This window comes from Gopherus evgoodei, chromosome 21 (genome assembly GCF_007399415.2).
Source record: "Gopherus evgoodei ecotype Sinaloan lineage chromosome 21, rGopEvg1_v1.p, whole genome shotgun sequence".
NCBI classification, from domain to species: domain Eukaryota; kingdom Metazoa; phylum Chordata; order Testudines; family Testudinidae; genus Gopherus; species Gopherus evgoodei.
Window position 1 is genome coordinate 2,073,861 of NC_044342.1, and position 25,166 is coordinate 2,099,026.

The 25,166-nt window shown below is 41.7% G+C and overlaps 2 protein-coding genes and 1 pseudogene across 2 annotated transcripts; all 3 read left to right on the forward strand.

The window, feature by feature from the left end:
• The first annotated feature begins 11,289 nt into the window (after positions 1–11,289).
• On the forward strand, positions 11,290–12,225 carry LOC115638398 (olfactory receptor 13G1-like). The gene has a single exon (XM_030539985.1). The coding sequence runs from the start codon at positions 11,290–11,292 to the stop codon at positions 12,223–12,225; it is 936 nt and encodes a 311-aa protein (XP_030395845.1).
• A 186-nt stretch (positions 12,226–12,411) lies between these two features.
• On the forward strand, positions 12,412–13,738 carry LOC115638399 (olfactory receptor 13G1-like). Its single transcript, XM_030539987.1, has 2 exons — positions 12,412–12,484; positions 13,185–13,738. The coding sequence occupies exons 1-2, from the start codon at positions 12,412–12,414 to the stop codon at positions 13,736–13,738; spliced, it is 627 nt and encodes a 208-aa protein (XP_030395847.1).
• Positions 13,739–23,064: 9,326 nt separating this feature from the next.
• Positions 23,065–23,941, forward strand: LOC115638278 (annotated as a pseudogene).
• The last annotated feature ends 1,225 nt before the right edge of the window (positions 23,942–25,166 follow it).

Genomic DNA, 25,166 nt, shown 5'->3' on the forward strand with positions numbered 1-25,166 from the left:
ATCAGAAGCAGGGAGGCTGCCAAACAATCAGTGAGGACCTGGATAATCAAGGTGCTAAAGGGGAACCCAAGGAAGTCAGAGAATCTAAATGAATTTGAATCATAGAATATCATGGTTGGAAGGGACCTCAGGAGGTATCTAGTCCAACTCCCTGCTCAAAGCAAAACCAATCCCAACTAAATCATCCCAACAAGGCCTTTGTCAAGCTGGGCCTTAAAAACCTCTAAGGAAGGCGATTCCACCACCTCCTAGGTGACCCATTCCAGTGCTTTACCACTCTCCTACTGAAAAGGTTTTTCCTAATATCCAACCTAAACTCCCCTCACTGCAACTTGAGACCATTACTCCTCATTCTATCATCTGCTACCACTGAGAACAGTCTAGATCCATCCCTTTTGGACCCCCCTTTCATGTAGTTGAAAGCAGCTATCAAATCCCCCCTCATTCTTCTCTTCTGCAGACTAAACAATCCCAGTTCCCTCAGCCTCTCTTCATAAGTCATGTGCTCCAGCCCCCTAATCATTTTTGTTGCCCTCCGCTGGACTCTTTCCAATTTTTCCACATCCTTCTTGTAGTGTGGGTCACAAAACTGGACACACTACTCCAGATGAGGCCTCACCAATGTCATATAGACGGGAATGATCACATCCCTCAATCTGCTGGCAATGCCCCAACTTATACAGCCCAAAATGCCATCAGCCTTCTTGGCAACAAGGACACACTGTATACTCATATCCAGCTTCTCATCCACTCTACCCCCTAGGCCGTTTTCTGCAGAACTGCTGCCTAGCTATTCGGTCCCTACTTTGTAGCAGTGCATGGGACTCTTCCATCCTAAGTGCAGGACTCTGCACTTATCCTTGTTGAACCTCATCAGGTTTCTTTTGACCCAATCCTCTAATTTGTCTAGGTCCCTTTGTATCCTATTTCGACCCTCCAGTGTATCTACCACTCCTCCAAGTTTAGTGTCATCCGCAAACTTGCTGAGAGTGCAGTCCACACCATCCTCCAGATCATTAATGAAGATATTGAAGAAAACCAGCCCAAGGACCGACCCTTGGGGCACTTTTTATTGACACTGGCTGCCAACTAGACACGTAGGCATTGATCACTATCCGTTGATAATCTAGCCAGCTTTCTATCCACCTTATAGTCAATTCATCCAGCCCATACTTCTTTAACTTGCTGGTAAGAATACTGTGAGAGACCATATCAAAAGCTTTGCTAAAGCCAAGGAATAACACACCCACTGCTTTCCCCTCATCCACCGACCTAGTTATCTCCTCATAGAAGGCAATTAGGTTAGTCAGGCATGACTTGCCCTTGGTGAATCCATGCTGACTCTTCCTGATCATTTTCCTCTCCTCTAAGTGCTTTAGAATTGATTCCTTGAGGACCTGCTCCATGATTTTTCCAGGGACTGAGGTGAGGTTGACTGGCCTGTTCATGAGGACTGAGGCAAAACAATCATTTAGTACATTAGCTTTTTCCACATCCTCTGTCACTAGGTTACCTCCCTTATTCAGTAAGGGGCCCACACTTTCCTTGACTGTCTTCTTGTTGCTAACATACCTGAAGAAACCCTATTTGTTACTCTTAACAAGAGTACTCTTTGCTTTAGTCTTCACTGCAGAGGATGTGAGGGAGATTTCCACTCCTGAGCCATTCTTTTTCAATGACAGATCTGAAGAATTTTCCCAGATTGAGCTGTCAACAGAGGTGTTTTTGGATCAGATTGTTAAATTAGACAGTAATAAGTCACCAGGAGTGGATGAGATTCACCCGAGAGTTCTGAAGGAACTCAAATTTGAAATTGCAGAACTACTAACTGTGATATGTAACCTGTCACTTAAATCAGCTTCTGTACTGGATGCTAGAGGATAACTAATGTGACATTATTTAAGAAAAAAAAAAAGGCTCCAGTGGCAATCCTGGCAAATAGAGGCCAGTAAGCCTAACTTCAATACAAGGCAATCTGGTCACCCTAGGAAAGAGACATAAAAGAGTTAAGCACCCAAATCCCATTGACTGTCAATGGGAGTTGGGCACCAAACCCCTTCAATTATCTTGAAAATCTGACTTACACAACAAATCTCCCTGTGGAGGGAACAGATGTTATTTTCCCTCATCTGCAACATGTGTGCACTGAGACAAAGCTGGTTCAATGACAGAGCTAAGAATCAACTCCATTTTGACTCACTGTCAGTCATTCACCCTACCTATAGTTGGAATAAGTAGCTTTAAATGTTCATGACATCCCAGATCTACTGACTCAGAGGTGTAGCCGATTGACTGCACACATGGTTTGGTCTTAAAAATGTTCAAGAGACCAAGCAATGAATCAGAGCTAAATGTATTGTCTAAATCAAAGCCGTACAATACAAAAAGGAGATATACCCTCATTTCTGGAAGCATATTCTTGCAGCGTGTTCACCTTACACAGAAGGTGAGCTTCAAAGAGATGCATTTCAACTGGCAGGATTTATAGTACAATTATTTAAGTTGCAAAGCTCCATACTCAACACTCAAATCCATCCCACTAGTTTGTAACTGTCACTAAACTTGCTGCTTTGTTCTGTACTTTTCTAATCTCTCTTTTGGATACCATATGCTAAACCAGTTGGGTGTAGAGATTCATCCCAACTTGTCTAGGACAAAGCCATTGTCTTTGATAGGCTTCCTATTTCCTAATGCCAAAGCTGTCTTCAGTTTTGCACAGTGTTGTGGGATACTCGACACGGGCAAGCAGAATTGTGGGAAGAGCATAATACATACAGTTAATATAACTTCCCAACACATATATCAGTCAAAGTTCCCCTGAGTCAAGGGCTCATAGATATATTGCATATTACATTAATAAAGTGTGCATAATACCCATTGATGTGATGTATGATATGCACAACTTATGTGTATTAGCTAACACCGCTGTTGGGGACTAATTCTAATGAAGTCATTGGAGAGATTTTCCAAGGAATCAAAGAGAGTTAGGGCCAGATTTGCAACAGAAATTGTGGCAGAAGTTGGTTATTGTGATTATCTTACAGCTCTGACCGGCCTCTCTGTGCATCACTCGATGCTACCCATCAAATTCATAGCAGCAATGGAAATGAATGAAGTTACCTGGACATCAAGGGTCTAACACAGAAATCATCAACTAACATCCTCAATTATCTTTGTGAGACTCAGGATCTAGAGCTGAATTTCAGAGCTTAGGTCAGTCATTATTTATAAGTGGATCTGCAGTCATATGGAAATCACAGCACCTAAGTATAAAACCAGTTGGCAGGCTCAGAAGACATGTTAAGGGAAGACAATCATGGTGCGGGTGCTGTTATCTGAGTTCTCACCTAGAGAAATGACCTCCTTTGATCAGTTTTGAAGCACATTGTTGGATGGGACAATTTGGGTGTGTGTGTGTGTGGGAAACAGAGAGAGAGAGCTCTTATATTTTCACTGTTCTCTCCAATTATCTGTCAATCTAACCATCCACCTAATTATCCATCCTGTTACCTATCTGTCCATCAAGATATCTCTCCATTTTTCCTCCCCCTGCACTTTATCCATCCAATTATCTATCTACATGAATTCCTAATTGCCTATCTACACTTCTGTCAATCTGCAATGTCATCTGTTCATCTGTCTAATCATCTCTCTGTCCACTTGTCTAATGGTGTTTACATTCACCTGCTTCTATCTATCTATCTATCTATCTATCTATCTATCTATCTATCTATCTATCTATCTATCTATCTATCTATCTATCTATCTATCATCTATCTATCTATCTATCTATCTATTTATGTGCTGCTAATTGGTCCATCCCTGTGGGAAATGGACTTCAGTGATCAGGGGCTGCTGACATTTCTTTATTGGTTTTTAAGGCCCTGGCTGGCATGATTTAGTTGGTGCTGGTCCTGCTTTGAGCAGGGGGTTGGACTAGATGACCTCCTGAGGTCTCCTCCAACCCTAATCTCTTATGATTCTATGACATTTCTCAGTCATGGACACTAAAGGTAATTTAAAAATATCTATCATGATTATTGGTAACTAAAGTATATTCATCCTGACTCTGTGTGCAGCTAATTTCGCAGGCAAAGCAAGTGGGAATTGAAGCTGACAAGGGGCTTGCAGTATGACTGTGACACTCTGCTAAGGGCATCAGTGGCAAGGGGATAAACTGTAACAGGAGGTATCTCAGTCTCTGATGTCTGACCAGACAAGTGGCAATGAACAGTCTGTCCATAGGCTGTAAAGTGCTTGTCTGTAAGGATGCAGCTGTTTCTATAGGTCTGATAGCAGATCTGCAGTGACAGATCCCCAGCATGAAGGAACCCTGAGCAGTGTCATCTGAAACATGTTAATTTCATTGACTCTTGCTTTAGGATAAAAATAATAATCAGTTAAAAAAAACCCTGCTTCATTATGTGCTCATTTGTAACACAGCCACTAAAGAGAAATCTCTCCAACTAGGCAGCTGCTCTGTAGGGATTTACAGGAAGACACACAGGTTGTTATAACTCCTCATGTCGTAATCAGCAGTCTGAGAAATGTTTTGCTCAGCTGAGACCTGGGCACTGCCTGGAGATCTGACAAACATCTCAAGGAGTTAAGCGCCAGAAACAAAGTTACTTTTCACGTTAATGGGTCCCATGGAGGATATTAGAATGGAAACACTGTTGGGAAATGCAAGTTGCGGCAGCAGTCCCATTGGGGCTGATTAGAAAGGAAAGTCAGAGCCACTGATTAATGTTAGACAAAGGAAGGGGAAGGTTTGTTCCTATGGCAAGGAGCCCCCTGATGTGTAAAGTGAAAGAGGTCAAGCCAGTTTGACCAGCTCCTGTGAAGGGTGATCCCTTCATTCATAAATTCCACCAGACTCTCACCTAGCTAGGGGATGTAGTGGGCTGGTGTGTGGAGTACAGTGAAACTGACATGTAAACAAACCATAGATTCCCACTGGGTTAGCTGAGGCAGCAGGGCCCAAGTACAGTGAGTGAAAGGCAATTCCAGCTGTCTAGGCCTCAGTGACAGATTAGCCAACGTACCTGGATTGTGACAGGCTTTGCTGTCCTGCACCCAGCTCTGCCAGTGCCCCTTAGTCCTGACACATAGCCTTCTGTTTTCCCAGTCCTTGGATGCCTTCACAGCTGTGCTGATGTACATCAGTTCTGTTATGTAATACCTCTACTATTCCTGGCCCCAAGCCACTTCCCAGCACTGCCAATAATCATGAGTTACAACTCTTTCCTGGCTGACCTGCCCCAAACACAACACTGACAAATAGTGAAATTTAGCCCTGCCCCTCTCACTCCCTTGCCCACACAGAGCTCTCAATGCAGCAGAGCTGTAACTTGCAGCTCTGCCCACCCCAGTATTCCAGTCCTTGGTGCGCATGCACATGGTCCTGTTGGCACACTAGTTTGCAGCACTGGCCAAGGAGAGTACTAGGGTGACCAGACACCAAATGTGAAAAATCGGGACAGGGGGTGGGGGGTAATAGGAGCCTATATAAGAAAAAGATCCAAAAATCGGGACATCTGGCCACCCTGGAGAGTACACCTGCACTGCGTTTTAACAGCCAGTCTCCCAGCTTGGATCTGCAGACCTGGGCCCACACGGCTCATGCTACGGCACTAAAAACAGCATGTCAGGCTGGAGCTCGAGTTCTGAAGCCTGGGGAGGGGATAGGCTTCAGATCCTGAGCCCAAATGTCTACATAGTTGTTATCAGTGCTATAGCAGGAGCCCAATTCCTTAGATCCAGGCCCTAAGGCTCACTGCTGAGGATTTCAGTGTGGGACAACAGTTAAATACCTGAACATGCAGACACACTAAGCAGAGCTCCTACACTCCAGCAGGGGGCAGCAGCAAAAAACACAAAACAAATACACACACATTCCTTCCAGCAGGGTCCAGCAGTGAAACACACACACACACACACACCCCTTTGAGATCTATGGCAATGCCACAGAAGAACTACATCTGGCATTTTGAAAGGAGATTATAGAAATTAGATGTTCAAACTCCATCTACATCAGGTGTCTAATTCCCTTTGGCTCCATTGAAAATCTCAACCTAATTATTATTTTTAGCCTGAGTCATCCAATTCTGAAAATGTTTGGCCACAAATCAATGTGTCAGTAAATTAATATGTACACAAACCTTCCTAAATCTCTTCATGTGGGAGGAAAGGGGGGTTACACTTTTCATTTATGGTCAGGGTGCTCCAGGCTAAAATAATGTTTTCAACACATATTTGATCACATTTTCTCTAAGATCAGGTATACGCTTAAAAACTCCACACCCCTGACCAGCAAAGCTGTGCTGACAAAACTCTCAGTGTCAGGGGCACTGGAATGGGCAGGAGGGATGAGGGGGGACAGGGAGCCATGGCCCTCGCACGTTTTGCCTTGGAACCCACCCCACCTCTTCCTCCCAAATTCCTGCCTCCCTCCCCCTGGACAGGCTGGCAGCTGGAGCCCAGTTGAGGAGCCCAGGCAGCTGTAGGGAGCTGCAGACCACACCCCATAGACTCCCCACCCAGGGCAAGTGGAGAATCTGCAGCTCCACACAGCTGCTCACACATCTCTTACCATGGCTGGGCTGCGGCTCCTAGGCCCCACCCCCCCGCCGGAGCTGGGTTGGGGTAAGAGCTGCCCAGGCAGCTGTGAAGAGCTGTAGACCCTCCTGCTGCCTGGGGTGAGGGGCCTGGGACAAAGGGGACATGGGCTGCGGGAAGCTCTTGGGCTCCCCCCACCCCAGACAGGTGGAGGATACTTGGTTCCCCAGAGCTGCCTGGGCTAGGCTCATACTGCTGTCTTGGCCAGGGGGCAGGGTCTCATAGGGAAGATGAGAGGAGAGGTGGAGCCACAGAGGGGTTGGGGGCCCCTGGCTCCCCGGCTTCTGGGAAGGCTCTGCCACCCCTGCTCAGTGTATGACATCTGTGGGCATAGGCTCTGTGGTGTAAAGTTAGAGTCAGATTTGTAAAGGTATTTAGGCACCTAATGAGATTTTGAAAAGTACATACGCACCTAACATCCACTGAAATAAATGAGTTTGAAAGGCCCGGGAGCTTCAGAAATTCCCACTAGGCCCCTAAATCCCTTTAAAATCTGGTCCCTGTACGGCCAAAGCCCATAGAACAGGCCAGAGCCCCTCGCCCAGCCATTGCAGCATGGAGATGAAGCCCATCTCATGTTTCAGGCACTGGACTGAACTCAGAAATCTCAGCTCAGTTCCTGGCTTTGTCCCAGTTTCCCTGAGGGACAATGAGCCATGATTTCAACCTACAATTAATGGGAATTGTGTCCAAATCTATTAGGAAGGTTAGAAAAGCTCAACCTTCATCCTTGTGGGCCATATCGCAAGCTAGTGTAAATCAGCATTTGGTCCACTGGATTCAGTGGGACCAGATCCCCAACTGGTGTAAATTGACTGTAGCTACATTGGAGTGAATGGAGCCTGATTTCCAGTTGGTGTAAATCAGCCTTCACTCCATTGGAGTCCGATAGGTCAAATCCCCAGCTGATATCAACCAGACCTAGCTCTACTGGAGTAAATGGTCCAGATACTTAAGTGGAATAAATCAGCCACAGCTCCATTGGAGTCAATGAGACTGTTACTCAGCTGGTGTCAATCAACCATCACATCACTGAAGTCAAAGAGCAAGATTCCCAGCTGGTGTAAAGGAGCCATAGATCCATCTAAGTCAATGGGCCCCACGGGTACCTGTGTGACTGCATGTCACTTAAGCTGCATGGTGACTCAGTTTCCCCATCTGTGAAATAGGGATAATGGCTCCTCCTTTCCTCTCAGAGGTGTTGGGACACTAAATTGTTAATTCTTATCAGGCCCTAAGGTACCACAGCACCTCAGAAGGTGGCGTTGTAGAGTCTGAGGAATCAGCCATTTGTGCCTCAGCCCCCCTCCCTTTGGAATGAAGATAAAGCTCTTTCCCTACCTTACTGGCTGTGGAGAGTTGGGACAGTGCTGTGCTCTGAAACCTTTAGCTACCTGGACAGACACTGCAATTCCAAACAATGGGCCCCAAACATGACCCCCCCGGAGAGCAAAGCCAAGCTCCCATTGGCCTCAGGGTTACCAGGATTGTGGTCTGTGGCCTGTGCTAGCTGGCGGATTAATAATAAAAAGGTAAATATCTGAGTTGGTCTCTGGCCTGGGACACTGTGATCCCAGAGTGCCCAAAGGCGCTGGTGTTCTGGAATTATCACTGGCAAATACGCGGCCATAAGGTAAGAGTGAAGAAAAAAAGATGGAGCATGCAGATGATAGAAAAGAAATTTTGTTTACTTTATGAGATCATAGGAGAGCAGCAAAGGAGAAGGAATGAGACAGAAGAGGCACTGGATAGATGGAGATAATAATTCATAGATTTATAGATGATTAAACCCAGAAATGAGCACAGGGATCATCTATTCTGACTTAGATAACACAGTACAGAGAACTTCTCTGAAATAATTTCTGCTTCAGTCCAATATGTGGAGGTCAATTAGAAAAACAAATTCAGACAGAGGCAGCTTCTGTGAAATTAGAATGATAAATATGAACACATTGACCATCTCATTATGTTATTTATTATTATTATTATTATTGCACCTAAAGCCTCTACATGAGATCAGGACTCTTTTGTAGTATCCATAGTATAGAAACACAGTAAGGGACAGCCCCTAGGGTTGTGGTGGATTCACCACCACCGACAATTTTTAACTCAAGATTAGATATTTTTCTCTAAAACCTCTGCTCTAGGGATTAGTTCAAGGAAGTTCTCTGGCCTGTGCTATACAAAAGGTCAGAATAGGTGATCACAGTGATCCCTTCTGACCTTTTAATCTATTCATCTATAATCGTTGATTACAGCCATAATGACAGGCCTGGGACCATGACTCTGTAGTGATGTAGAAGCCAAGCATGGATCTTTTATAAAGTAAAGATAAAAAGGAAATCTCTACTTATTCAAAATAAGTCTGAAGAATACCACAATTTATTGCAATCTCCATTACAGATGATATACAGTACTACCTTTTCCTATCAATCAGCTGGGACAACTACTAGTGAAATTATTAAGCCAAACAATCAATTTGACCTGAGGACAGTCAGGGAACTTCAGTTAAAAAAAATATTAATGAAAGTCTATGTATTTTTTTTTCTGAAGATCTCTGGATCTGTCTCATTGACTGTGATGGAGCTATGCTGATTTACACCCGATGAAGAGCTGCTCCATCGACTTTACAGGACCAACAGAGAAGACACTACTCAAAGTTATCAAAAGTTGGCCAGATAATTATATTAGTGAAGACATAGAGGCATTTAACACAGCGAGTGAACTCAGATGATTCCGGACTAAGGATCACTGATAGCAGAAGTCTGAGTGTGAAATCCAGACCCCACTGAAGCCAAGGTCAGCCTTCCCATTAACTCCCATTAATGGGGCCAGGATTTTGCGCTGAGATTTTATCCACTGACCTTCACTGATTAATATGGAATCTATCTCAAAGGGTAGCACTATCTTCAGAAAGAAATGCATTGATGGAAAAAATGCTTTCTACTGGACAATTCAGTAGAACAGACATTTGGACTTAAGAGCTAAAGGAATTTTGCCAACTTAATGTGGAAAGTTTATTCATACAGATTTAGGTGACTCCCATTTACCTTCTCCTTTGAGGCCTTGTTTGAGAGTTAACTTTTGTCCAGATTCACAAGGGATGCAAGATCTCCCAACACAAGGCTGCTATATATGAAGATGAATGAGTCATAATCCAGTCTCTGCATTTAAATTACAACTTGATCCATTGTATTGGAGGATTGAATGAGAGGTGAGAATATTCTTCTTGCTCGCTTGCTTTCTTCCATTCTTATAATCCGTGTTTCTAAATGAAGCTTTCTGACCTTTTTAGGCTGGCATTTCAAAGTTTCTAGGAGACCTTGTGAAATTCAGTGAGTTGAATGATTAATTCATTTACACTCATTGGAAAATTGAGCTACATTTAATTTCTATGGTCTTTTTTTTTATTTGGCTAAAAGTTCTTTGCAGGAATACACATTTCCACCACTTGTTTATGAATATAGGACCAAATGTTGATCTCAGTTTGACCAACAGAAATCTGATGTAAATTCATATACATCAGGAAATCTCCTCTGTATTTAATTGTAGCTGAGATTAAGTTAATGGAGATATAATATTATAACACTGATCTGAGATGTGGAAGATTGACTACTTATAGTCTGTGCCCTCAAAAGCATGCAATTGAATTTGAAATGTAACACAAAGGGTGACTTTAAAAAGCAACACATACACACACACATATATTGGAGAGCACTAGTCCCAACCCCTTAACACAAATTTTATACCAGTGTAATTCCAGTGAATGGAGAATCATCCCCATTGACGGAAATGGAGTTATGTCTAATTTACATTAGCATGAGTTAAATCGGAATCAAGTTCTTACTTTTGTGCATCCTGATTTCACCTAAACATATATATTATGTTATGTTTTTGTATTTTTTGAATATTGTATGTGTGATATGAACTGAAACCATCCTAAATTGCAACAGATATAATTTGTGAAATTAGATTGCAAAGTGGAATCTTGGTTATTAATAAGACTATGGATGTATGAATGATGTTTAAGATCATACTGTGAACTCCTATCACATGCAGTTTTTGTAAACAGCCCAAATGACTTCATGCGCCTGTATTTGAGCACATCAAGTGTTTTATGTTCTCCCTTCTCCACTCAAATGTTGGGAGAATATGGATTCAGTAGCTGAGATAGATTATTGTGCTAATATATTTTAATGTAGTTTAGTTAGTTTATATGCTCTGTTAAGTGTTTACAGTATGACAAGAGATCTATCTATCTATCTATCCCTATACAACCCATCTAATCTAATCTAATCTATCTATCTATCTATCTATCCAATACACACACACATCCCATGCTTTAGTTGACATATTGCTGTACCTTTCATGGGGTAGCCGTGTTAGTCTCTATCAGCAAAAACAATGAGGAGTACTTGTGGCACCCAAGCGGCTAACGAATTTATGGGGTTTTTTGTATTTTTTCTATATTGTATGTAGGATATATACTGAAAGCATCCTATATCCAGAAGTGGGTTATAGCCCACGAACGCTTATGCCCAAATAAATTGGTTAGTCTCTAAGGTGCCACAAGGACTCCTGTTTTGTTTTGTTTTTTATATTGCTGTAGTTTCTGATGCAATACCTGACCAAAACTCTAACCTTTGTTGCTATAGAAGGAACACTCAAGCAATGGAACATAGTAACCACACCAGAGTGACTGAGTTCATCATGCAGGGGCTCTTTGACCATCCTCACCACCAGGGGCAGTTCTTTGGGCTATTCCTGTGCCTTTATATAGCTGTCGTCATGGGCAATTCCCTGATCATTGTGGCTATTGTCATCCACCCACCTCTCCACACTCCTATGTACTTCTTCATTGCCAATTTAGCCCTGGTTGATATTTTGTGCACCTCCTCGGTTGTACCTAAAATACTGGAAAACCTGATGCAGGAGAAGAAAACCATCTCCTTTGGAGGCTGCATCATCCAGCTCTTTGTCTTAACATCATCACTGGGGACGGAGCTTCTGCTGCTCACTGTCATGTCATGTGACCGGTATGTAGCCATTTGCCATCCTTTGCATTATGTAAAACTCATGAACAAGGAACTTTGTATCTGTTTAGCAGTCAGTGTCTGGGCTGTGGGTACCATCAATTCATTTGTCAACATATTGCTTGTGCTACAACTGGATTTTTGCAGGCACAACCTAATCCAGCATTTCTTTTGTGAGTTTCCAACAATACTGGCGCTGTCCTGCAGCTCCACCTATGTCAACGAAATCATGATGTTCATGGCTGACATCTTCCTGGCCATGGGGAACTTTCTTCTGACTACCGGGTCCTATAGCTTCATTATTATCACCATCCTGAAAATCCAGAGCTCCAAAGGGAAGCAGAGAGCCTTCTCCACCTGCTCCTCCCACCTGCTTGTGGTCACCTTGTACTACTCCACCATAATCTACACCTACATCCAGCCAACCTCTAGTAACTCACTGGATAAAAACAAGAAGGTGGCCATAATGTACACCCTAGTCACTCCCACCCTGAACCCTGTGATCTACAGTCTGCGCAATAAGGAGGTCAAAGTGGCCATGAAGAGAATCTTTCCATTCACCAAAAAAAGTTAATTTTTCCAAGTGTGAATCTGATTATCACCTGCCTTGTTCCTTTTAAGCCAGATGCACAGGTGGTGTAAATAGTTGCAAAACTATGAACTTCATTAGACATAAATTTTCACTGTGGTCCATTCACTTGAATAGAACTACAATGATATACACCAGGTGGGAATGTGTTGCATTGACTGCATTGGGGCTATGGTGATTTACATTAGCTGGGGATCAGGCCCCATGGAATATATTAGTCACACTAGCTGGGCTGTCATGTTGGGTTAGAATTTTAAAGGTATTTAGATACTCAGTGGGATTTTCAAAAGCACCTATGCATTGATTTCAGTGCACGTTAGGTGCTCCAGGAAAACCCTTAAGGTATTGAAATAGTGATAAAAATCTGGCTCATTGTGGAGCACATTATGGAAATGCAGTTTCATAGAATCACAATAATCCATTCTCCACCTCCATGAGTAAATATGATAAAAGATATCAAACTGACTTTTTCTCTTATTTCCTTAGCAGACATTAAACCCCAGAAACCTTTCAAACACATAGTAGTTGAGCTCTGCAGGTCTCCAATCCATGTGTCATGGACTCAGATCAGAGATTTTAATAGAAGAATTTCTATCATCTAACTATTTTTTTTTTCAAAAGACAATTTTTGTTAGTAAGGTAATGTTCTCAATCCCAACAATATATAAAATATTAATCAAACTGTTGTTCACTTTTACAACAGTAAACAATTCACTGAGGTCATGGGTTTCATGTCCATTTATTGCTGCTGACTTATTATAATTTACGGGTGTGTTTTTGTATTTTTTCTATATTGTATGTGTCATATATACTGCAACCATGTTATATCCAGAGGTGGGTTATAGCCCACGAAAGCTTATGCTCAAATAAATTTGTTAGTCTCTAAGGTGCCACAAGGATGCCTTGTTTTTCTGTTTGTTTCTTTGTTTTTCATATTGCTGTAGTTTCTGATGCAACACCTGACCAAAAATTTGTATCTATTTGTATCCATTTAGCAGTCAGTCTCTGGGCTGTGGATATCATCAATTTGTTTGTCAACATATTGCTTGTGCTACGCCTTGATTTTTGCAGGCCCAACCTAATCCAGCTTTTGTTCTGTGAGTTCCTAACAATACTGGTGCTGTCCTGCAGCTCCACCTATGTCAACGAAATCATGATGTTCATGGCTGACATCTTCCTGGCCATGGGGAACTTCCTTATGACTACCGTGTCCTATAGCTTCATTATTATCACCATCCTGAAAATCCAGAGCTCCAAAGGGAAGCAGAGAGCCTTCTCCACCTGCTCCTCCCACCTGCTTGTGGTCACCTTGTACTACTCCACCATAATCTACAACTACATCCAGCCGATCTCCAGTAACTCATTGGATAAAAACAAGAAAGTGGCCATAATGTACACCCTAGTCACTCCCACCCTGAACCCTGTGATCTACAGTCTGCGCAATAAGGAGGTCAAAGTGGCCATGAAGAGAATCTTTCCATTCACCAAAAAAAGTTAATTTTTCCAAGTGTGAATCTGATTATCACCTGCCTTCTTCCTTTTAAGCCAGATGCACAGGTGGTGTAAATAGTTGCAAAACTATGAACTTCATTAGACATAAATTTGCACTATGGTCCATTCACTTGAATAGAACTACAATGATTTACACCAGGTGGGAATGTGTTGCATTGACTGCAGTGGGGCTATAGTGATTTACATTAGCTGGAGATCAGGCCCCATGGAATATATTAGTCACACTAGCTGGGCTGTCATGTTGGGTTAGAATTTTAAAGGTATTTAGATACTCAGTGGGATTTTCAAAAGCACCTATGCATTGATTTCAGTGCATGTTAGGTGCTCCAGGAAAACCCTTAAGGTATTGAAATAGTGATAAAAATCTGGCTCATTGTGGAGCACATTATGGAAATGCAGTTTCATAGAATCACAATATTCCATTCTCTGCCTCCATGAGTAAATATGATACAAATATCAAACTGACTTTCTCTCTGTGCCTTAATTTCCTTAGCAGACATTAAACCTCAGAAACCTCTCAAACACATATTAGTTGAGTTCTGGAGGTCTTCAGTCCATGTGTCATGGACTCAGATCAGAGATTTTAATAGAAGAATTTCTATCATCTAACTATTTTTTTTTACAAAAGACAAGTTGTGTTAGTAACCGTTTTTCACAGTTACAACATTATACAATTCACTGAGGTCATGGGTTTCATGTCCATTTATTGCTGCTGACTTATTATAACATCCATCATTGAATTTCTTTTTTAACTTTTTATCAAAGTCCAAGAAAAAGAAACATACAAACAAAAACAGTTCAGATATATTTACAATAATGTGTTAAAGAAGGATTTCATTGCAACAATTTCTCTTATTCCCTTTCCTTTTAGATATATAGAGACTTTCATACGCAAAATCTCTGTTTAGAGGTTGTTTTTTTAATGGTCTTAAAGATAATCTTAGGAAAAATATCAGTTTTGTTAGCCATGACCTGCTGTTGTTGGAGTCCAATCCTGAAACAAGAGAAACATGCATGAAAAGAGACAGAAAAAGACAGCAAAGTTTGGCAGTGCTGCTTCTGACTCCTGTGCTGACTCACACTTGCAACCTCAGCCTAAAGAAACACAGACACAGCATACAGTGTGATCAGCCCCACCTACACCTGGCAAACCAGGGTCTGGCTCTTTAAGGGGTTGCTTTTATCTGTCTTTTTGGTCACAGTCCCACAGCACTGTAGACAGACTCTTCCTAGACTAACGATAAATGGAGAGAGATAAGAAAGAGGAGAGACAAAGTGTTGGCATAGACATAGGACATCTGTCTCCTCCGAGTTCTTGCATTGCTCTGGACACCTTGACTGGAGCAGCAGTGTGCATGCTCAGATGCAGCAGCAGAGGTGCTGGGGAATTTTTACTACAGTAAGCAAAGTCTGAATGAGCTCTCCCTTGAGCTGGAGGAAAAAGGCTTCAGGACTAGACTGTGTTTACATGAACACCCCCTACTCTGCCTAGGGATCCAGCAGACAGAGTTGTGTTGCCAAAGTGATCAGTGTTGGCTGCTGTTGGGTTAAAAATCACTTTAGTATTGAATGCAGGGTTCAGTAAATGTTGTTTTTCTGATTGTACAAATAAAGGGAAGCAGAACTGCGATTAGACTGTCCAGATTGAGGGGGTCACAACTCAAATGTTAGAAAAAGCCCTTATTGAACAGCTGTTTTTCACATCAGTACAGCTCCAGTACGAGATTAAAACTTTTAATAATAACTTATAGAAATTGACTAGTTTTTCAAGGGAAAGACACCCCTCTTCAAAATATTTGTCCCTCCTGATCAGGGTTTCTCCAGCCTTCAAAATCCCCTGACTATCCTGTGTTATTCCCAGCAAGCCCTAAAAGGCCTATAAATGCCCATAGTCATAAATTACCACACAGCCCTTTCTAAGCAGGCACATTTATTGTTCAGGTGAAATCATTACAGAGGAAACATCTTAAAACAATAAAAGAACCTACACAGATGCTAATGAGCCAACCAGCGATCACCTCACCTCAGTCCTTCAAACTCCATCTAGGACTTTTTCTGTGGTAACAAGTTCAGAGCAGCTTTAGCTCAGAACAAGAATCTGCATGCATATGTCAGTCGTTCCTTTTTACAGCGTGAGGCTTTGATCTTCAGATTCTGGGAAGAAGTAATCAGCAGGGAATGGTCATTTCCTCAGGGAGTAGCTTCAAAAGGCGGGGGGGTTGCACAACCAGACGCAGAAATTTGCAGTCACCTCCCCCTAGAGATTCCCCAGAGAAATCATTCCACACTGTTTGTTCAAAAGTCCATTCTTGTCCACTGAAGTTCCTAATACTTCCCGAGACTCACAACAATCCATGACCCTTGCTTTTAATGCAATGGATGCCAAAGAGACTTAAACACAATGTAATCAGGTTTTTCAGGCTACTGCAGGAAATTGCCACATCTATCACCCCTATGTAGGAGCAGCACAATGCTGTGATCGGGGAGCTGCCCTTCACATCATCTAAGCCGGAAGTGGAGGGATAGAACAGGAAGGACTGTGCGTGGGCTCAGTTCCTTCCAAAACTCAGACTCCCAGAAGGGGTGAGATCAGACCAGGATCTTTTTATTAAAACTCTTGAGTGCTTTTAAGAGTTGAGTCTGTGTGGCGGGATGGGAGTTACTCCTGCGACGCCGCCTGCTGGTCGCCCAGGGAATTATCATCTCCAGACTCTGCAAGCTGGTGTCCCACTGTCCTGCTGGGACCAAGTCACTCAGTCCAGGGTGCTTCCTCCTGGCAGTACCCTCACAGATCTGGGTCTCCTCTCTCCAGGGACCCCCCTCCACCTATTCCCATCTTGTCTCAGTGGCTACTGCCAGTCATCCTCTAGCCCACAGTCCCTGGGGCAGACTGCAGTCTGTAAACCACTCATCATCGGCAAGGGGGTTAAGAACTACTGCCTTGTCCTGTCTCTAGCTGCCTGTCTGCAGTCCCAGCATCCTTTTGTGGGCCGTTAACAAGGCCTGCAGCCTGGGGTTTTCCAGGCCAGAGCTCCCCAGCTCCTCTGACCTTTCCCCAGCCTGGTTCCACTTTAGGTACTTGGTTCAGCTTCCCAGCAGCCAAATCCTTCTCCCTCTAGAGACAGACAGAGACTCCTTTTTTCTGCTCCTGGCCCACTGCCCTCTTATAAGGGCCAGCTGGGCCCTGATTGGGGCGTGACTGCATCTGTGACTGGTTCCCCAACCAGCCAAGGCTTGATGCTTTTCCTAGCAGCAGCCCTCTCCCAGCCTCAGCCCTCTCTCAGGTCTAATTTCAAGACCTTCAGGGTTGTAGCAGGTGGCCACTCTGCTACAGTCTGGTTAAGAAATCCCTCCACCTGGCCTTGCTTTCCTTTCATGCTGTCCCTGACGGGTTTAAACAAGAAGCTCAGAGAGACCATGGTGGGATGGATCTTTTGGGAAGTGCGTGTAAGCAAATAGAGTAGCTCAGGGGATCTGGGACACTGATTCCAGAATCAGGAGGCAACAGGATACCAGAGGTCTGAACCTGGGAGTATGGAAGAGGAACAGTGACCAGACTCCACCCAGAGCCAGTTAACTTTTGAAGCACATGGGATCCACTGACCCAGAACCCATGGTCAATTTTGGAAGTGGGCTAACTTTCCATATTTCTGTCTCCACAGAATGTTGGTGAGCAATTTTAACAATATATCAAATCAGGCTTAACCATGCTAGAAACATATTGCATCCATTCATATTTGTAGGTGTCAGACAAGGATTCTTCTGTTGTTTTAAAAAATGCTTTAATACTCAAACACTCCCAGGTATTACCCAAAACATTTTATGTTCAAGTGATGCTAAACTAAGAATTGACATCTCAGTACTTCCTATGGCCAAGGCAGTTTTATTTCCTAATTCTATTTGTTGCTTATACAGAAGCCAGGAAGTGGTGTTCAGCTGCCGCCACATATTCCATATTATTTTTTGGTTTCCCAGACTTCTTTGTACCAAGTCCACACTTGTATCTGCCTGCTTGTGAATGAGACTATCTTGCAATTGGGACAAGGAACTTATTCTCAGTTACCTCCAGGTCCACAATATTCATAATTCCTGCTTCAAAAGCAAGTCCTCCTAATATGGTGTCTACTACATCTCGTTTTCTCGGCCATTAGAGTGTCAATGTGTTTTTATCCAGGATGTTGATTGGTTGGTGGGGAGTGAATTATTCCTTAAATATTGGCTCATGAAGAGGGCTGCATCTTCTCCCATGATTGCTCTAATTATCTGGGCACTAAAAGTTTCTAGAAGCAGATAAAGACAGACCTTACGCTGGAGTCTCCTTTTCTGTGGATTAGAATGGTGGTGGTTAAGCAGCGTCTCATGCTCAGGTTCTGAGATGTCCTTTTCTGCAAAGAATTCAAACATCTTTATTTGTGTAAACAGATGTATTTGTGAAGCATGTACCCATTTCAGTTTTTCCATTTGTTCAGTGTAGTATACCAATCAGCTAAGGCGGTCCACTATGGAGTAAGGGCCTATCCACTTTGATTCCAGCAAGTGACCACTTTTTCCCATTTTAAGGTACATAAATTGGTCCTGTTTCTCACAGGGCTGCCTTTATGGGCCTTTTTTTCTGAATTTTGTTCATGTGTTTGATAGCCTGGTTAACCCTATACTGTAGGAAGGTTTTATCTTACTGTACCTGTCTGAGCCATGGAAAATATTCCTGCTCAGTTATATTAGAGCTCTTTTCTTCACCTTGTACCAGGTAACTAGGATCAAGCAGATAGTCCAGCTCCTACTGAAATGATACATATACAATTACAAAAATTGTATGTGATTGCAAGCAAGTGCATTAGATTATCTTTTGTTTTAAGTTGTAAATTTCTCCTATGCTAAGAGGGAGTTTTATCCTATTTTTCATAACTGTAAAGTTAAGCCCAGAGGGGAGTCCTCTGTGTTTGAAATCATTCATTACCCTGTAAAGTTACCTTCCATCCTGATTTTGCAAGTGTGATTCTGATACTTTTTTCTTAATAATACATTTCTACTTTTAAAAACCTGATCAGTTTTGATTGTCCTAAAAACCCAAGGGTCTGGTCTGCGCTCACCTTGTTAAACTATTTGGTTTGTATGTTATTCTTACGCCTCTGGAGGAAAGGGATGAAAGGCTTGGGAGATATTTGGGGGGGGGGAGATAGGAGGAAAGTTTTTAACCTTGGCTTGTGGAATATAAGTTTAGGGAATCTTTCATGTGGGTCTCCACATCTGTACCCCAGAGTACAGAGTGGGGAGGGAACCTTGACATGGTGGCAGTGGTGGGATAAATTTGAACCAGAAGCACAGTCCTCAGGATTTTCTTTCTTCTTTTGGCTAATTGAAAATAAGGGATGATTTTTTGTTTTTGTTTTGTTTTTAAGCTGAGAGCAGCTGGATTTTTTTCTTCTTTGCCTGCAGGCAGAGTAGTAAAGTCCTGCAAGGGAATTCACAAGCTTTTTTTTTCTTTCTAGCTCTCAGGTTAGGCTAGGTTAAACGCAGGAAGGCTAGGTGATAGAAAGTGAAATCCAAAAGAAACTAGAATTAGCCAGATTGGAAGCCAAGAAAAGAAAGGAAGAACATGAAAGACAAATGATGTTTAAGCACTTGGAGTTGGATGAGGAGAAGAGGAAGAAGGCAAAATGCTTGGAGGCAGCCAGAGAGGAGGCTGCCCATAAAAGATCCCTGGAGCTAAAAGACAAAGAAATACAGGCCCAGACTGAGGCCCAGAAGTGATTATTCTTTTACTTATTTTAAAATGCTAAACCTACCACAAAGTGGTGATCCTAAAAGCTCTGTTACTGCCTTGAACTCATCCCAGACACAGATCTGGCTGATGCATTTCTATCAATGGTCCATTAGGCCATTCCTTTCTGCTATTGAAAAAGGGTGGCTGACAGGATATGGTTAAATCACACACCATGCTACATTATTATTCTTTATCCTTTATTTTAAATTATACAAAATACATGGATAAAATCCTACTACTACCGTTGTGTCTATTTGTAACACATGGGTTGCCATTCAGGGTCATATATGGCCTAGTTATAACACAGGTCTCTTTAACAGAGAAACAGATAACAAGAATCAATGGCTGGAAACTAAAGCCACCACAATTAAAATGAGAAATAAAGCAGATATTTTTAACACTGAGAGTGATTAACTGACGGAACAAATTCCCCGGGAAGTGGTGGATTCTCTTCATGGCATCAAATTCAGACTGTAGCACTTTTTGAAAGATGCTTTATCCAAATACAAGTTATTGAGCTCAATACAAGTGTAACTGGTTGGAATTACCATGCCTGTAATATGCAAGAGCACAAACTAGATGATTTAATTGTCCCTTCTGGCCCGAAACTTTATGAGTGAATATTTCATGGAGTTAGAAAAATATTTCTTATTAGAAGAATTGTTAGAAATGTACATTCTGGTCACTGAGGTACAAGAAGCACCCATACTGTGAGTTTGAACAAATGTCCAAGATGAGATGCCTTTTCAAATAAAGTATAGAAGACAGGCAATGTCTTTTTTTTTCTCAGAAAATCCATTTTCCTGTAATTGATACAATAGGTCTCCATAAGTGTGATGATACCATATCTCTGGGTCACACCTATGGTCTTGATCCAACAGTTGATCTGTTCAATTTCAATATGGGTTTTCCTTCCTATACAGGATTATCCATTTCTGATAAATCAAGTGGGGGATAGCTGCCTTTTATGGACACCAGCCAGCCAGTAGCTATACAATCCCTCTTAGTATCTGGTCTCAAATTGCTCTACCTGTAAAGAGTTAAAAAAATCTCAGTGCGATGCATAGGTAAATGGAAGTGAATGGGCACCTGGCCAAAAAAGCCAATGGGAAGGTTAAAACTTTTTAAAAATTGAGAAAAGACTCTCCTTTTTTTCTGTCTGTTGTTGTTCTCCGGGGAGAGGCAGACAGGGCACAGCTATGCTGTAAGAAGCTTGGGTCAGGTATGAAAAAAATCATCAGTATCATACCTGGAAATTACTCATTTAAATCCCTGGATAAGTAAGTAGATCAGGAAATGGCTAGGGAGATGCAATTAGGTTTATTTCTCTTTATTTCTTTATTGCTTGTGATTTTCTCGGTGCTGACCCAAATGCTTTTGTTTTGCTTTTAACCTTTAAACTGACTCAAAGCTATTCTTGGTGTTTAGTCCTTGTAGTTCTTTTTTTTTTTAATCTAGCAATAGCTTGAGTTTCAAGATGTATTGTCCTTTTTTTAATTAATAAAATTTAACTTTTTTAAGAACAGAATTGGATTTTTGTGTTCTAAGAAGTTTATGCACATCCTTTAATTAGCTGAAGGCAACAGCTAATCTCCTTTGTTTTTCTTTCTCAGCTTTTCTTTGAAGGGGGCGTGAAAGGGCTTGAGGGAGGAATTCCCAAGTGCACCTTCCTGGGCTCTCAAAGGGGTTGTGCATTTGGGTGGGGGCAGCATTTACCAATCCAAGGTCAGAGAAAAGCTGTGACCTCGGGAATTTAATACAAGCCTGGAGTGGCCAGTGTTAAGGTTTAGAATCCTTGTAGGCCCTCACTGTCTGCATTAGAGGTGCCAGAGTGAGGAATCAGCCTTGACACCTGTACATCAAATGTGGCTCTCATTTATACTCTTTGATGTGATTCCCATTTACCTTTTCCTTCAGAGCCTTGTTTGAGAGTTAAATCTTTGCCAAATTCACAAGGGATGCAATATTTCACTACAAAAGCCTACTCTATAGTCACAACAATCATCTTCAACAAGCCATATCTCATTCAGAGTCCGTATTTCAATTGCTGTTTCGTTTGTTGTATTTGAAGATTGAATGAGAGTTAAGAATTTCTTTCTTTCTTTCTAAATCAAGTTTTCTTCTTAAGGATGATATTTTCAAAGGATCCTAAATGTGTTAAGCACCAACTTCCTATGAAATTCAATAAGAGTTAAGTTATTAATTCATTTATATGCTTTTGAAAGTCAAGCAAATTTAATTTACGTGCTGTATTATATTTTCTGTCATTTGTCTAAGTGTGCTTTGCAGAAATACACATTCCTACAACTCTGTCTATGTATCTTGAACCACATTCTAACCTCAATCTGACCCAAAAAAATCTGATTTAAATTCACATACATCATTGCAGTTCTTTTTAATCTAACTGTACTCCAATCTGAAGCCAATAGAGTTACAATATTGTGACACTTATGTGCGCGGTAGAAGACTCACAAACTTTTCTCTGTTTCCTCAAAAGTTTGCAATTGAGTTTGGGATGTGATGCAAAACTTGACAACATATTTTGAAAAATACTCTAATATGATATATGAAAAATTACTCTAATATGATCTCATAATTAGATTTGTTGGTTCTGGTACTTTTCTTTTTTTCACGATTTATACAGTTGAGTAACACTATTGATTTTAAAGGAGATACTCCTGATTTACTCCAGTAGAAGTGTGAGGAAAATCAGCAAAAGAGGTAAAGAAGTAATAAGACTAGAGAAACCTGAAGACAATGCAGGGAAACTTATCTGTAATAGAGTAGGGATTGCTTGTCAAATCAGATTAACGCTATTCCCAGTAATGAAGCAACATTTGTCTGTTGACATATAGATTATCATAAAAATGAAATATGAGGTGCTTGATTCCCCTCTCATTGTCACTAGCTGTTACCAGTGCATCTCCAAGGAGTGGAGAATTAGCCCCATTTATTGCAATGGAGTTATGTCTATTTTACACCAGAGTAAGTTAAAAGGAAATCAAATCCTGCCTATTGTGCATCTTCATTCACCTCCCTATATGCATAGCTGTGTTGAGTTTTGTATTGTATATATTGTATGTTATATATACTGAAAATGTCCTAGACCGCAACATATATATTAGTGTACAAAGTGGAATGTTGGTTACTAATAAGACTACTGGTGAAAGAATGATGTTTTGAGATCATACCGTGAACACCTAACACTCATAGTTTAAGTAAATAGTCCAACTGACTTTATGTGCCTCTACTTGAGAACACCAGGGTGTTATTTCCCCCCTTTCACAGTCAAATGTCAGGAGATTATATATTCAGTAACAGAGACACTTTATTGTGCTAATATATTTTAATGTAGCTTAGTTTGTTTTTATATTGTGTGAAATATCTAGAGCAGCACGAAAGATCTCTCTCTCTCTCTCTCTCTCTACCCCATACATCCCCCTCCCACTGGTCCATCTAGATGCTTCAGTTGCCTTATTGCTGTAGTTTCTGATGCAATACCTGACCAAAACTCTAACCTTTGTTGCTATAGAAGGAACACTCAAGCAATGGAACATAGTAAGCACACCAGAGTGACTGAGTTCATCATGCAGGGGCTCTTTGACCATCCTCACCACCAGGGGCAGTTCTTTGGGCTATTCCTGTGCCTTTATAGAGCTGTTATCATGGGCAATTCCCTGATCATTGTGGCTATTGTCATCCACCCACCTCTCCACACTCCTATGTACTTCTTCATCACCAATTTAGCCCTGGTTGATATTTTGTGCGCTTCCTCGGTCGTACCTAAAATGCTTGAAAACCTGGTGCAGGAGAAGAAAACCATCTCCTTTGGAGGCCGCATCACCCAGCTCTTTGTCTTTACATCATCACTGGCAATGGAGCCTCTTCTGCTCACTGTCACGTCATATGACCGGTATGTAGCCATTTGCCACCCTTTGCATTATGTAAAACTCATGAGCAAGGAAATTTGTATTCATTTAGCAGTCACCGGGATTTTTGCGGGCCCAACCTAATTCATCATTTCTTCTGTGAGTTCCCAATAATACTGGCGCTGTCTGCAGCTCTATCTGCATCAATGAAATCATGATGTTCATGGCTGACATCTTCCTGGCCATGGGGAACTTCTTACTGAACATGATATCCTAGAGCTTCATCATCATCACCATCCTGAAAATCCAGAGCTCCAAAGGGATGCAGAGAGACTTCTCCACCTGCTTTTCCCACCTTCTTGTGGTTACCTCGTACTACTCCACCACCATCTACACCTTCATCCAACCTACCTCCAGTTACTCATTGGAAAAAAACAAGATGATGGCCATAATGTATACCCTAATCACTCCCACCCTGAACCCTGTAATCTACAGTCTGCGCAATAAGGAGGTCAAAGTGGCAATCAGGAAAATTCTTCCATTCACCACAAAATAACAATCTTTCAGAGAGTGAACCCCATTCTCACCTGGCTTGTCCCTTATAAGCCAGGTCCAAAGGTGGCATAAATTTTCATGGAACTAAGGATTTCAATACACATAAATTTGTGGATAATCTAATCACTATACTCAGATGTCCAGACACTCTTCTCTCAACCTATGTATTGCATACTTTTTTTAAACATTGGATTTAATAATAATAATAATAAAAAAATTTGAATACAGGTTTCAGTAAATTTTGTTATCCTGATTGTACAAGTAAAGGGGAGTAGAACTGTACTTAGCCTGTCCTGACTGAGGAGGTCACTCTCAAATGAACTGAACTCACTAGGCAGGGGGCTCAGATGCCAGATCACAGTGGAGAAAGGGAGAGAGAGGGTGGGGACAGCTGGTTCTGTATGGTAGTGTGAGCTCTGCCTAAGAGCCATTTGACCTGCCCCTCTCCCCTGTCTAAAGGCAGAGCTGATTAGGCTCCATAGAGAGTGTTTTGTTTTGTTAAGTGACCACTAGAGCTAAAATCACTGATAACACTGGTCTACAATTTTTGAGAAGTCATCTGCTTCAGAGATAAAATGTGCTATTTATTATGTATCTTGATGTGCTGAATTCAAATATGACAATTAAAACAATTGATTGGCTACTGTTTCTAAGATATTTAAGTTTTTACATTTTATGTCTATGTATATTGTTTAGATAGTAGAGTTTTAATCATAAATTGTAAACCTAGGTCTTATCATGTGTTTATGGTTGCTTTACATGATAATATTTCACCTGTCCTGTTTATGTAACACTTTAAAAATTAGCAAAAGGGTTATATACATAAAATTTATTATGAAACAAAAGGCAAAAAACTATTCTGTACATAGTTTAGTCCTATTCAGTGTCTACTCCGCGCTTCTTGGCTTGTCTCTTGTATTCATTAAATGGAGCATCTCTTGTCACTGTCCAGCAATAGTCTGCAAGCATTGATGGGCTCCATTTGCCCTGATAGCCTGCCAGGAGATTCCACTGCTGTAGTCTGGAGCCCAACAGCTCTGCCTTACTCTTGGGTAGTTCCAAATCCCTGACAAGGTCATTCAGTTCACCTTGTGTTAGGAGGTGTGGTTCAGAGGAGGAGGATGGGAGAAAATGTGGATCCTGTGACATTGATGGTTCAGGACCAGAAGTTTCATCCTCTTCCTCGTCTGACTCAAGTGAGAATGATTCTGGTGCATCAGGAACCG

Bases quoted from the DNA above. Each gene is read 5' to 3' on its own strand.
- LOC115638399 (XM_030539987.1), top strand. From the start codon at position 12,412: ATGGTGATTTACATTAGCTGGGGATCAGGCCCCATGGAATATATTAGT. The intron at 12,485-13,184 runs GTTAGAATTTTA...ATATTGCTGTAG, and splicing joins TAGCTGGGCTGTCATGTTGG to TTTCTGATGCAACACCTGAC.
- LOC115638398 (XM_030539985.1), top strand. From the start codon at position 11,290: ATGGAACATAGTAACCACACCAGAGTGACTGAGTTCATCATGCAGGGG.